Below are 14,752 nucleotides of genomic sequence, written 5' to 3' on the forward strand. Positions count from 1 at the left end.
AGGAAAACCTAAAATCCTTCATTCCTCTAAGACTTCAATTTAAGAAAATTCTCCGCAGGGGACTGTAAAGGGACATACATAGAGCTATGTCAGCAAGTACCAGGGCACTGCTCCGCTGGCAACACAAAAATGTAAGTAATAGGCCATAAATCTATAGACAGAAACTAGCACTATGTCAAGGAGCCAAGGATTACAGGGCTCTTGACTGAAGCAGGAGAGGGCAATTAAGACTTCTTACTCCTCATCCTGAAGGGTCTCCTCCTCCTCTTGGATCTGTAACTGGTTCTTCACGGGAGCTAGGTTCTCGGTCTTGGCGTTGTAGTTCCGAAAGCAGACATTGAGCTTCTCATCAAATTCATTCACAAGGTCCTCCATGGACTTGAAGCTGATTATTTCGGAAGAAAAATTCTCCAGCTCAGAGAGGGAGGGGTCCTCAAGATGGTGGGGAGATGAACCATAGAAACACTGGGGCTTCTCCTCTGGGTCCTCCGAGCAGCAGGGTCGAAGGTCCTCAAACTCTTCATCCAGACTCACCAGTGGGGCCTCCATTCTTGCTCAGCAGAAGAACAATGGCAACTTTCAGGATGCGTTTATCTAAAAGAAATAAACAGCATAATGTGAGTTTAGACCAGGAGTTAACTTTGGAAACACACCTGCTTCCAATTCTCTATTCCAAAAGATGAGGCAGTGGTTAAGTATGAAGCTCCTGGACCAGACCATCTAGGTTTACATTCTCTTCTGTCCTACCAACTGTCACCTTAGGCAAGTAATTAACTGCTCTGTGCTTCTTATTCTTCTCAAGACGGATATAATACTGAACTCACCTCAAACAGCTGTTAGAAGACTAAAGGAGTAAACACAGGTGAGTGCTTAAAACAGTGCCTGGACGATAATAAATGCCAATATTGTTGAATACTTTCTGTTGGTATTTTAGTAGTATTATTAGTATTATTACTGTTACTATTACCACAGATCCACAGCCTTAACTATGTGATCTAAAAGCTAAAAATTCTCTGTGACTTGTTTGGTGGCAAAATGTGACATGATCTAAACTCATCTGGCAACTAAACCTGACCAACATGAATAGAAAATTGCTCATGGCTTCAATGTATCCCATTTTGTGTGTTTTGCTGCGGAAATATTAACTTTTTAATTATAAAGATTGCTATGCCAGATCCCACTGGATGAAATGCAGAATATGCATTTTATTACTACCTTCCAAAATCTGAAATAATCTGAATTCCAAAACATGCCTGGCCCCAAGAGTTTTGGATAAGGGTTTATGTACCTAGATATTACTACTCGCATCAATAAATAATAAAAACGAATAAAACACTGGCTGGAGTGGTGGCTCATGCCTATAATTCCAGCACTTTGGGAGGCTGAGGTAGAAGGATAATTTGAGCGCGCTCAGGAGTTCAAGACCAACATAATAAGGCTCCATCTCTATTTTTTATTTAGAAAAAAACTAATAAAACGTCAATACTTTACAACAAGCGCCTGAGTTCTTTTTATTTTGTTTGTTTTGTTTTGTTTTTGAGACATAGCTTCACTCTGCCGTCCAGGCTGGAGTGCAGTGATGCAATCTCAGCTCACTGCAACCTACACTTCAGGCGGGGTTCAAGTGATCCTCCAGCCTCAGCCTCCCAAGTTGCTGGGATTACAGGCATGTGCCATCACACCTGGCTAATTTTTGTATTATTAGTAGCGATAGGGTTTCACCATATTGCCCAGGCTGGTCCCGAACTCCTGAGCTCAGGTGATCTACCTGCCTCAGCCTCCCAAAATGCTGGGATTACAGGCATGAGCCACCATGCCCAGACAAGCACCTGAGGTTTTCGCACACATAGAGCATACACCTAGGAGCAGAGAAATAAACAAAATGATCTATTATCCTGTATCCTCTAAGAAACAGACCAAATTACCCATGTGCTCCAAAGCCATACTTCATAATCATCTTGGGCACTGCACCCTGGGACGCAGCACACGCAGACTTCCCTTCAGTCCCCACCAACTGTGGGACCACTACCCCTCATCAGGCCCTCTTCATACACTGCTTCCAACTGTGATTTATCCATCTGTGTGTACATCTGGGCCCCATTCAATTTTAACCTAAATTCCTCGAGGACACAGAAATCCTCTGGATATCTTCCCTGGCTCCAAACATACACTGCCTACCCTGTGGCTAGGCAGTCAATCAATGTGTGCTCATTGAAAAGATGATCTGTCCCCCACACACAGTTTTCCATTTTCAATTTGAGACCGCACAAGAATTGCTGATTATCATACCCTTCTCTACATGCTCAACTTCATTCTCTATAACACAGAAAGGCAACCAAACTTTTCTCTCCTGTTTATACAGTTATTGATACAGTTAGGTGCTTAAATTGGAGCTGTGTTCTGAGGGCAAACAGACAGACAGCAAAATTCATGGATTTTGCCCTAGGAGTGCCTATTTTCCATCTCCACCTACAAAACTAAAACTCTAAATAAACAAGGCAAAGGACATGCCAGGCAAGGACACTGACAGTTTGTACTGGGATTTTGCTGGAATTAAGTCAGTGACCATTGCTTTAAAACATACTCGGAGCATTTACAGTTTGCGAAGGCAACATGACAGGACGTTGGAATACAAAAATATATACAAGTAGTACCAACAGATCTGCCGATGGCTGGCTGAGTGACAAGCATTGTTGGTCCTGATTTCCTCATTTGTTATAAGAAAGGTGTTTGGTATAGAGTTAACATCTTCATGAGTTAATTTTAATAAATCAATAATTTAATTAATCATTTTTATTGAAATAATGTTTATTTAATCCAATATATCCAAAGTGGTACCATTTCAAAATGCAATCCACAAAAAAACTAATGAGGCATTTTTTAATTCTTTTTTTTTTATAAGAAGTCCTTTGAAATCTAGGGTATATTTTCCATTTACAGTACATCTCACTCTGGACTAGCCACATTTCAAGTGCTCAACAGCCAAATGTGGCCTGTGGCTATCGAAATGGACAACACAGCTCTAAAGCAAACACAACTAATTGCCACAGGGGTTCTTCATCTTCAGTACATAGACCCCTGCAGGCTCTTTGAAGGTATCTATATTTCAGTGAAATTGGTTTCCTTTCCAAGACTAAGTATTTTATTTTATGCATTTAAAAACATTACTTGGAGAAGAAGCCCATAGGCTTCTCCATACCACCAAAGGCGTTCATAGTGCAAAAAAGATTAAGAATCCCTGAGCAACAAAATGGTGAGATTAGAAAAGACGGCAGAATGCAGTACGGAGTAAAAAAGGTTTTACAGCCCAGGGATTTGTGTTGACTAGGGCAGTACACTGTGATGGCTAAGAGCTAAGTTTCAGGTTCCTGTCCTGGTCCTACCACTCCTAGCGGGGAGATTCTGGGCAAATTATCAGCCTCACTATGCCTCAATTTCATCATCTATAAATTGGAGTTTAAAACAGTGCTTCCCTTGAAGATTATTTTTTGGACAAAATGAGATAATCTTTGAAGTGCTAAGTACAATGTGTGAAATATAAAAAGCATCCAATAAAAATCAATCATTCTAGGAAAATCAAAGCTGGGCATGGTGGCTCACACCTGTAATCCCAGCAACTGGAGAGGCTGAGGCAGGGTGACTGCTTGAGCCCATGAGTTTGAGATTATAGTGAGCTATGATCACACCACTGTATGCCAGCCTGGGTGACAAAGTGAGACCCTACCTCAAAAAAAAAAAAAAAAGCTGGGCGTGGTAGCTCACACCTGTAATCCCAGCACTTTGGGAGGCCGAGGTGGCTGGATCACAAGGTCAGGAGATTGAGACTAGCCTGGCCAACATGGTGGAACCCTGTCTCTACTAAAAATACAAAAATTAGCTGGGCATGGTGCTGGGCGCCTGTAATCCCAGCTACTCAGGAGGCTGAGGCAGGAGAATCACTTGAACCCGGGAGGCAGAGTTTACAGTAAGCTGAGACCACACCGTTGCACTCTAGCCTAGGCGACAGAGTAAGACTCCATCTCAAAAAAAAGAGTAAAAAATTCTAGGAAAACCAGGATAGCTTACTTACATAGAAATGTGATGTGGGGCCAGGCACGGTGGCTCACACCTATAATCCCAGCACTTTGGGAGGCAAGTGGATCACCTGAGTTCAGGAGTTCGAGACTAGCCTGACCAACACGAAGAAACCCCATCTCTTCTAAAAAATACAAAATTGGCCAGGCATGGTGGTGCATGCCTGTAATCCCAGCTACTCGGAAAGCTGAGACAGGAGAATCACTTGAACCCTTGAGGCAGAAGTTGTGGTGAGCCTAGATTGAACCATTGCACTTCAGCCTGGGCAACAAGAGCAAAACTCCATCTCAAAAAAAAAAAAAAGTAAAGAAAAAGAAAATAAATGTGATGTGGGAGTGCTTCAAGTAAAAGAAAAATTATCCCTGCCATGATATCCTCTGTGCAGTGCTTCAATATGCTTATCAAATGAGGGAACTATTGCTGAAAGAATTTTAGCATCTTTTTTACTAAGATTTTCTTTCAATTCATTTATGCAAAGGTTCCTGGATCATGGGTCACATTGACAGAAATATGAAAGCTAATCTGATAGTGTGGCAGGTATTTACACTGCCTTTAAATTTGTACTTTTCTCTGGGAATGACAGGGGAGAACCAGATGGTGACACCAGTGGGGTTTCTGATTTGAAATGACACAGTCTATACGATTAATCAGAAACAAGAGGCCAATCCAACTAGGATCAAGGACTAAGATTGAGTTTTTAGTGTTGGCAACAGAAAGTGTGTGCTGAAAGCACCTATCCTCAGCCCAGGCAGATTGTAGAGAAAATGGATTCATCTAGAAAATTATAAAAGACAAAATGAATATCACAGCTCTAGGGTTCAGACACATGCTCATTTGAAACAGTCCATAATATAGACTGATTACTTTTTGACAACTCATTACCCAGGAGCCCGGAAGTGCTGCATGAATGACCAGCTGGAGATGAAGTTAAGTGAAAGCCAGTGCTGGGAAACTAAAGTCACTCAACACCCAAACAGAACCCAGCATTTGAGAAAAGACTCCAGGCGGTGACACAGGAGAGTCAGGCGTTCTGACTGGCCCTACTATAGCCTCCAGGAGGGCTCTGTGGGATGGGACTGGCAGCATGTCCTTAGATGGTGACCCTGTCTTCCTTCCTTTAGCCCACTTTCTTTCGCCCTCCTCTCTTCACGAGTGCTTTCATCCTTCAACAAAAATGTCTGAAACAACCTTATCTTCCATCATGGCAAGCTTGCCCCCCGTCCTCATTCATAGCTCATCTGGGAGTCCTCCTTTCCTTAAAGTAGGATTAATACAAATGATAGCTTATTCCCTTTAGACTTCCATGATCAGAAATAAATACATACATACATACACGAAAATGGCAGAAAGAAGGAACCATGGGAGGGTCGCCTTTTCTTTTTCTCTTTACCACAGAACAGAGCGCAGGACTATAGTTGGATTGTCCTACAATGTAGTCCATTTATTTTCACTCCCAATCGATGATGTGATTTGGAAAATAAAAGACACTCACGGGGCTTAACAGAGACTCAGCAGGAAGCGCATAAATGTCTCCCTGCAGCATAATGATACACTCGCTGCAGCTCTGGGCTGCGGTACAAATGCTCACTCCCTGCTTTGCTGAGCTGAGCCGAGTGGAGTGGAGCGGTGGAGATTTCACCACGCTAACCCGGCTGGGTCTCGGCACCTCCACACAAACCCCATTCCATTTCCTTCTTCTCATCACTTGCTGCATAGATCAATTGATTCCGTGCCTCGTACCCCATATCTATCCCTAAAACCTGCCCTGTACTGATCCATCTGCAGATTTCCCACTGCTCCTCCGCAGAAGCCAGCCAGTGTGCATGTTTGTTCCAATGCACATTTTGACAGAAAGAGTATTTCGTTGCATGTGGATTAGCAACCCCTTCGCGGTTCTGCTTGCTCCCCTCCCCCTCTCCCCGCTGCTCCATTCACCTCCATCTCAGATCCTCCTCCTCCCCTGGTCCGGTGGGGTAAAGAAAGGCTCCTCCAGGCAGCACAATGGCTGGCGCTCCGAGGAAGCCGGGCTCATCCCGTGCAGGCCGCACACACACTCCACTGCCCTTCTGGCCAAACAAGCCCGGACACCGGAGAGGGATGAGAGTCGGGGGACCCAGGGTCGGGGTGGGAAGGGATAGGCAAAAGTAAAGAAGGGGCTGTGATACCCCTCGGCGCTGTCAAACACTGCTCCTCGCGCTCCAGAGCCCGGAGCCCACCCGACGGCAGCGTGCCCCGCCACCGCTCCGCCGCCCGGGTCCCTTCTACCGCCGGTCAATAGTAAAACAATCGCTCCCCCGGCGTCTGCGGCCGCTGCCAGCGGTTCTGACACTGCAGGAATGCGCTGTCTGGGGAAGGCTCCGCACTCTGGGGAGGGGCACAAGCGGGGTCGGAGCTAAGTTCTTAGGGACAAAGAAGATCTTAGGGCGTTTACGGCGACTGGACCAGATAACGGTCCCGGGACTAGGCACCTACCCACTGCCCCAGCGCGATCGGGCAGAGTTCCCACCCTCCCCCAACCCCCAAACCGCACCGCCTGTCTTCACACACGCGGGGGCACACGCACGCTCCCACACACACAGGCTGAAGGTCCCACAGGCCTGGCTGGAGGACCGATGCTGAGATGTTACTGGAGGTGCCCATCATCCCACATCTCCCGGGCCTGGCGCTGCGACCCAGCTGCGCTCCCTAAAGGGTTGGGCAGGAGGGCGGCGACCTCTGGTTGTTCCTTTCCAATCCCAGGATGGGACGGGGTGGGGGACGCTGCGGCGACCCCAGACCGTCCTGTCGGAGAATCCCCGGGCCTCCTTACCACCCCCACCAGACCCCACCCTCAGCAGTGGGTCGGGTCCTAACTAAAGTCGCCCCCCGCGACGGCACCTGTGCGGGTCCTGGCGGAGGGAGGCGGATCCCGGGGCTCAGCCGGACACCCCCATCCACGGGCTGCGGGAGCGGCCGGAGCGCAGCGCAGCGCAGCGGAGTGCCTGCCAGCCAGTCAGCTAGCGCTCCCCCCGCAGCTCCGGCGGCGCCCGGCTCCGCTCCCGCCTCCACCCCACCCCCTCCCCGCGCTCGTGCACGGGCTCCGGGGGCGCGCCCGCGCTCGGGCACCCACCCAACTGGCACGCGCGGGAGCTGGACGTCATCCTCTCGTTAACATTCATAGCCTTCCTCCGAGCACGTGGGCCTACCTTTATTAATATTTATGAATTACTGTTTCTCCCCTCTTTAACATTGGCTTTTCTGCTTCCCTCATGAATATTCAAAAGCTCCTACATGAGCGCGTGCAGTAACTACCAATATGGATACCTCACAGGGCCTGACACTGGCTTCTGGATAAAATGCAGGCGATGGCTGCGGGCGGATGCTGGTGGACACACTCGAAGACCCTCTTGGACTTTCTGGGCTTCCCATTCTCTTCTACTGGAGGCTGCGGAGGGCAGGCCCAGCGAAGTCTCCCAGCCCCAGCTGGGTTCAGACCTCAAGCCAGAGGTGAGGAGGCCGGCAGGAGAGCTTTACTCGCCCAAAGATTCGGAACGGGAGCCGGATCCAGCTGAAAAATCTGAGTGAGAAGGTTTCAGGCCCAGGAGGACTTGAGATAATACAGGAAATTCGAGAGGCTGAAATAAGGAAGGTCCCTGGGGTCTTGTGAAAAATTATTTATTTATCTTGTCTACTATATATAGGCCTGTGTTTATAGAAGCTGTCAATAAAAAGTCTAATGATTCATGAATACACACAACTAAGAGCGCAAGAACTGTAATTACTGAAGGAAGGCACTGGGAAAAGCATGTCGGCTTGGAGAACCCCAACTACTTTTGCCTGATGGCAAAGTACCTCTGGGCTGAATGGAGGACTTCAACTGGAAGGGACAGGGAGCTTCTCTTTTGCTTATGTATGCATTCATTCCACAGACATTTCAACCATGAGAAGGATGGAAACAGGAATAATGTCCCAATGAGATGAGAAGCAGCATTGGCCTATTTGCCTCTGCGGGAGCAATAACCAGAGGATATCTTCCTGTAAGAAATCATAAGGCCAGGCACGGTGGCTCGCACCTGTAATCCCAACATTTTGGGAAGCTGAGGCGGGAGGATCACTTGAGGCCAGGAGTTCAAGACCAGCCTAGGCAAAATAGTGATACCCTATCTCCACAAAAAAAAAAAAAAAAAAAAAAAAAAAATTAGCCAGGCATGGTGACTCATGCTGGTAGTCCCAGCTACTCTGGAGGATGAGGTGGGATGATCACTTGAGCCCAAGAGGCTGAAGATGCGGTACAGTGGTGATCGCACCACTGTGAGTAGCTGGGTTAAAATATCACAAAGAGTAGCTGGTTAAAATATCCCTAAATCTCCTTTCCTGGGATCATACCCAGTTCTGTGACCTTGGGTGAGTTAACTTCCCTGTGGCTCATTTCCTCATCTGTAAAATGAAGATAATAATAGTGCCCACTCATGAGTCCTGTTGTGGGATTAAAGGAGTGAATATAACTAAAGTACTTCCAGGCATATATATATATATTATGTATACACACACACACACACACACACACAGTGCCTTCTTATATACCTGGAAGTACTTTACTTATATTCACTCCATATATACATATATATGTGTGTGTGTGTATATATATCTGTGTATATATATATTAGTCAAGATATATATATATATATCAGCTAATTGGAGACCATCTTTTGTCTAGATCTTCAGAGTATGGGACAAACAGGTTTAAGAGAAGCTTGTGAAGTACTGAAAGTGATAAAGAACGTGGTCTTGAGCTGGTGACCTTGTTAGTTATCCTCGCTGAGCCTCGGTTTTCTCATCTGTAAAATGGAGATGCCAATATCTACTATAAGGTTGTTGTTATGCATACTAAGTAATATAATGCATGCAAAATGCTTAGCACAGTGCCTGGCATATAATAAGTAACCAATCGGCTGGGCGCAGTGGCTCACGCCTGTAATCCCAGCACTTTGGGAGGCCGTGGCGGGTGGATCACAAGGTCAAGAGATCGAGACCATCCTGGTCAACATGGTGAAACCCCGTCTCTACTAAAAATACAAAAAATTAGCTGGGCATGGTGGCGCGTGCCAGTAATCCCAGCAACTCAGGAGGCTGAGGCAGGAGAATTGCCTGAACCCAGGAGGCGGAGGTTGTGGTGAGCCGAGATCGCACCATTGCACTCCAGCCTGGGTAACAAGAGCGAAACTCCGTCTCAAAAAAAAAAATAAATAAATAAATAACCAATCAGTGGATTCCGTGGTTATTTTTGTGAGGCTGTGAAGAACCTGAAAGCTGAGGACAGGTAGTCTAGGCTAGGTACCTGGGATGAGAAATCTCTGAACATGAGCCCAGTTATTCTTCCAGCAAACACTTATTTTATTGTAGTAAGATATATATAACATAAAAATTACTATCTTAACCTTTTGTAAGTGTACAATTCACTGGTATTAAATGCATTCACATTGAGGCGTAACCACCACCACTATTCATCTACACAAATTTTGTCATCCAAACAAACTCTGCATCCATTAAACACTAACTCCGGAGTACTCCCTTCCCCAGCCCCTGGTAAGCACTATTCTAACTTTGCCTCTAAAAATTTGACTATTCTAGGTACCTCATATAAGTGGAATCATACAATATTTGGTTTTTGTATCTGACTTATTTCACTTAGCATGTTTTCAAGGTTCGCCTATATTGCAGCAATGTCAGAATTTCCTTTCTTTTTAAGGTTGAATAATATTCCGTGGTATGTATATACTACATTTTGTTTATCCATCTGTCCATGGACATTTGGATTGTTTCCATCTTTTGGCTGTTGTGAATAATGCTACTAATCTGTCATGAGATTAGAGTGAGAAAGAAAGAATTAAAAAATAATGCAAATAAAAAAATAACTTGAACACTGGTGTACAAATTCCAGCAAACATTGGTTGCATTCTGGGACCTAGGCTAGAAGCTGGGGAACTAAAAGTGAAGGCATGCCTTCAAGAGGTTCCATGTTATTATGTGGATTTCCAAACTCTGCTGCTTGGAACCTGTAGTGGATTGAATGCTGCCTACTTAGAACCTCAGACTGTGACCTTTACAGGTGTAATTAGTTACAATGAGGTCATACTAGATTAGGGTAGGCCCTAAATCCAATGACTGGTGTCCTTATAAGAAGAGGAGAGGAGGCTGGGCGTGGTGGCTCACGCCTGTAATCCCAGCACTTTGGGAGGCAGGTAGATCACCTGTAGTCGAGAGTTCAAGACCAGCCTGGCCAATGTGGCAAAAACCCAACTCTACTAAAAATACAAAAAAAAAAAAAAAAAAAAATTAGCAGGGTGTGGTGGCACAAATCTGTAACCCCAGCCACTTGAGAGGTTGAGACTGGAGAATCTCTTGAACCTGGAAGGCGGAGGTTGCAGTGAGCTGAGATCATACCACTGCACTCGAGCCTGGGTGACAGAGCAAGAATATGTCTCAAAAACAAACAAGCAAAACATGAAAGAAGAGGGGAGCATGCACAGGAAAGGAGGCAGAGATTGGAGTAATGCAGGTACAAGCCAAAGGACACCAAGGATTGCAGGGAGCCAGCCAAAGCTAGAATGAGGCAAGGAAAGATTCTTCCCCTAGGACCTTTAGTAGGTAGTATGGCCCTGCTGACAGCTTGATTTTTTTTTTTTTATTCACTCTTGTTGCCCAAGCTGGAGTGCAGTGGGGTGATCTTGGCTCACCACAGCCTCCACCTCCAAGGTTCAAGCAATTCTCCAGTCTCAGCCTCCCAAGTAGCTGGGATCACAGGCGTGCACCACCACACCCAGCTAATTTTGTATTTTTAGTAGAGATGGGGTTTCTCCATGTTGGTCATGGCTGGTCTTGAACTCCCGACCTCAGGTGATCCACCTGCTTCAGATTCCCAAAGTGTTGGGATTACAGGCATAAGCCACCACACCTGGCCTGATTTTAAACTTGGAAATTAGTACAAATTTTGGTAGTAGAAAGCGGGATGCTGCTGTAACAAATACTTAAAAATGTGGAAGTGGCTTTGGAACACAGTCATGGAAAGAGTGTGGAAGAATTTTGAGACATATGACAGAAAAATCCTGTATTGCCCCGAAGAGACTGTTGGTAGAATTATAATATTAAGGCCAATTCTAGTGAGGGCTTAGAAATGAGGAGACTGTAGAGAAAGTTTCTGTGCTCATAGAGTATACATATATTGTCATAACAAAATAGAAACATGAATGTTAAAGGTGATTCTGGTAAGGTCTAAGATGGAAATGAGGAACCTGTTGTAGAAACTGAACAAAAGACAAACTTTGAACAAAGACGATTCTTTGAAGCAATGAACTTGTATATTTAGCTGAGATTTCCAGGCAAAGTGTAGGAGATTTGGCCAAGTTTCTCCTTGCTGCTTATAGTAAAATACAAGGAGGAATGATGGTGTGGATCCCTTTCACTCCTAAGTAGTGAGTCACATAGGAGACCAACATGATTTCTGAGAATTTTATACCAACAGAAACACTGTCAGCCTGGAATGAGAAGGACAAAGATAAAATGAAGGACAACTTTTAGACCTCTGAAATTCTACAGGCAGAAAATAGGCTGATGCATGTTCTTGGCAGCAAATATGGGTTATCATTCAAGAAAAAGAAAGAATGACTCTTAGGATGGGGCCCACTGCCCTGGATCCAGCAGATGGAGTGTTGAACCACAACGGATTATTCTCAGGCCTTAAAACCTAATGGAACTTACCCTGTGGTTTTACAAGCTTGCTTTAGACTAATGACCTCCATGTTTTCCTTCCATTTTCTCTCTTTCAAAAATATTTAAAACATTTTTTTGTGTGTGTGATGGGGTCTCACTATGTTGCCCATGGTGGTCTCAAACTGTTGGCCTCAAGGGGCCCTCCTACCTCAGCCTCCTAAAGGACTAAGATTATAGGCATAAGCCACTGTGCCCAGCCCTCATTTTCTCCCTTTTGCAAGGGGAATGTCTATCCAATGTCTATTCCACTGGATTTTGGAAACAGATCATTTGATTTCTAATTTCATAGGTCCACAAAGGGAGAAGAATTTTACCCCAGAACCTATCACACCTAGAGTTTCACCCATACCTGATTTAGATGATGAGATTTGGAACTTTAAAAGTTTATATTTGTAATAGATGAAATTTGGATTTAGAGCTAATGCTGGAATGAGTTAAACAGGATGTTGGAATGGGGTCACTAGGTAGCACACGCCAGTAATCCCAACACTGTGGGAGGCCAAGGCGGGCAGATCACTTGAGATCAGGAGTTCAAGACCAGCCTGGCCAATTTGGTGAAACCTTGTCTCTAACAAAAATAGAAAAAATTAGCTGGGTGTGGTGGTGCACACCTGTAATCCCAGCTACTTGAGAGGCCAAGGCAAGAGAATTGCTTGAAACTGGAGGCAGAGATTGCAGTGAGCCAAGATTGTGCCACTGCACTCTAGCCTGGATAACAGAGTAAGACTCCTGTCTCAAAAATAAAGAATGTTGGGATGGGATTAATATATTTTGCATGAGGAGTAGACATGAATTTTAGGGGAGTCACAGGGTAGACTGTAGTGGGTTGGATAATGTTCCCCCAAAATACATGTCCACCCCAAACTTCAGACAGAATATGACTTTATTTGGAAGTAGGGCCTTTGCAGATGTAATGAGTTAAAATGAGATCATACTAGATTAGGGTGGTCCTAAAAATCTAATGGCTTGGTGTCTTTTTTTTTTTTTTTGAGACAGAGTTTCGCTCTTATTGCCCAGGCTAGAGTGCAATGGCCCGATCTCGGCTCACCACAACCTCTGCCTCCCAGGTTCAAGGGATTCTCCTGCCTCAGCCTCCCAAGTAGCTGGGGTTACAGGCATGCACCACCACACCCAGCTAATTTTGTATTTTCAGTAGAAACAGGATTTCTCCATGTTAGTCAGGATGGTCTCAAACTCCCGACCTCAGGTGATCTGCCCTCCTCAGCCTCCCAAAGCGTTGGAATTATAGGTGTGAGCCACTGCACCTGGCCAACTTGGTGTCATTTTTAAGGCAGTCCTAAAAAACTAGTACAGGACCCTAGAAAGAGTTAAGTATATAATTTAATATTCAACATACTTTAATACCTCCTGTGTACAAAGCACTGTGCCAAAATTAAGGATGCAGCAATGAAGAAAATAATTCAAGCACTGGCACATGACCTAGCATATAGTACGTGCTCAATAAGGGCTGACTGTGTGTTGTTAGGGGTTTCAGGGATCCTCCTTAGAGTTAGTTGACAGAGCTATTTCCACCTCCCCAACCCTTCAATCGGAGTTAGTCCTATTTTATTTTTATATATACTAAAAGTTTCTAGAGCTTTACAAAGTTTCAGCTGGGTGCAGTGGTTCACGTCTATAATCCCTGCACCTTGGGAGGTCAAGAATGGAGGATCACTTAAGCCCAGGTGTTTGAGACTAGCCTGAGCAACATGGTGAAATCTTGTCTCTTCTAAAAATTAAAAAAAAAAAAAAAAGTAAAAATTAGCCAGGCACGGTGGTGCACACCTGTACTCCCAACTACCTGGGAGGCTAAAGTAGGAGGATTGCTTAAGCCCTCCGAGGCAGAGGTTGCAATGAGCTGAGATGGCTCCACTGCATGCCAACCTGAGAGACAGAGACACACCCTGTCTCAAAAATACATATCCAGCTGGGTGTGGTGGCTCACCCCCGTAATCCCAGCACTTTGGGAGTTCAAGACTGGCAGATCATCTGAGCTCAGGTGTTTGAGACTAGCTTGGGCAACATGGTAAAACCTCATCTCTGCCAAAAATAAAAAATAAATTAAAAATTAGCCAGACATGGTGTGACACATGTGTGATGCCAGGTACTCAAGAGGCTGAGACGGGAGGATTGTTTAAGCTTGAGAAGCGGACATTGCAGTGAGCTGAGATTGCACCCCTGCACTCCAACCTGGGTGACGACAGAGTGAAACCCTGTCTCAAGAAAATTAAAAAATAACAAATAAATAAATAATATACACTAAGGGAAAGTGTACACATAAAAAAAGGAAGAAAAAAATCATCCACATAGAAGCTGATTATTTGATAGAATGACTTAGGCATTGAAATAAAAGATAATGGACACTGAGTAACTGAGGTCAAATGAATGAACCAAAACATGCAAAAGGAGATTTGGGCTCTGGGGTCTGAATAACTAGGCTTAAACCTTGATTCCACAGTCATTAACTGTGTTTCTTAGTTAACTTCTCTAATATTTTCTCCTTCTGGGGTTTTTGTGAGTGTTGAACTCCTTAAATACAAGCTGAGTGACTTGAATATAGTTAGTGCCTAGTAATGATACAAGCTCCTATTTGCTAAGTAAGGAAAACTGAGGATTGGTGTCACATAATCCCAGCACTTTGGGAGGCAGAGGCAGGAGGATTGCTTGAAGTCAGGAGTTGTAAACCAGCCAGGGCAACAAAATAAGATGCTGTCTCTACCAAAAGAGAGAGAGAAGACTGGAAAAAATGAGATCCTATCTAAAACACACACACACACACACACACACACACACACACACACACACGAAGGAAGGAAGGAAGGGAGAAAGAGAGAAAGAGAGAAGAAAGAAAAAAGAAAGAAAGAAAGAAAAGAAAAGAAAGAAAGACTAAGGCTGAGTCATAGCTTTAAACTGCTGATTGTGGGGGATA

At 44.8% G+C, this 14,752-nt stretch overlaps 2 protein-coding genes across 2 annotated transcripts; one reads left to right on the forward strand and one right to left on the reverse strand.

Annotated features, from left to right (window-relative positions):
- Positions 1 to 234: 234 nt before the first annotated feature.
- Positions 235 to 7,092, reverse strand: LOC135274625 (fasciculation and elongation protein zeta-1-like). The gene is made up of 2 exons (XM_064375539.1): positions 6,952 to 7,092; positions 235 to 594 (listed from the first exon to the last, which is right to left on the reverse strand). Exon 2 carries the CDS (start codon positions 547 to 549, stop codon positions 235 to 237), a length of 315 nt encoding a protein of 104 aa, XP_064231609.1. The 5' UTR covers positions 550 to 594; positions 6,952 to 7,092.
- Positions 6,076 to 8,590, forward strand: LOC105729444 (putative uncharacterized protein MGC39545). The gene is given in 3 exon segments (XM_012470180.3): positions 6,076 to 6,238; positions 6,241 to 6,467; positions 7,336 to 8,590. Coding segments are annotated over 3 exon segments (693 nt in total). The 3' UTR covers positions 7,639 to 8,590.
- Positions 8,591 to 14,752: the final 6,162 nt, after the last annotated feature.

Source organism: Aotus nancymaae, unplaced genomic scaffold, assembly GCF_030222135.1.
Source record: "Aotus nancymaae isolate 86718 unplaced genomic scaffold, 86718_ANA_hifiasm-v0.15.2.pri h1tg000012l, whole genome shotgun sequence".
NCBI classification, from domain to species: Eukaryota; Metazoa; Chordata; class Mammalia; order Primates; family Aotidae; genus Aotus; species Aotus nancymaae.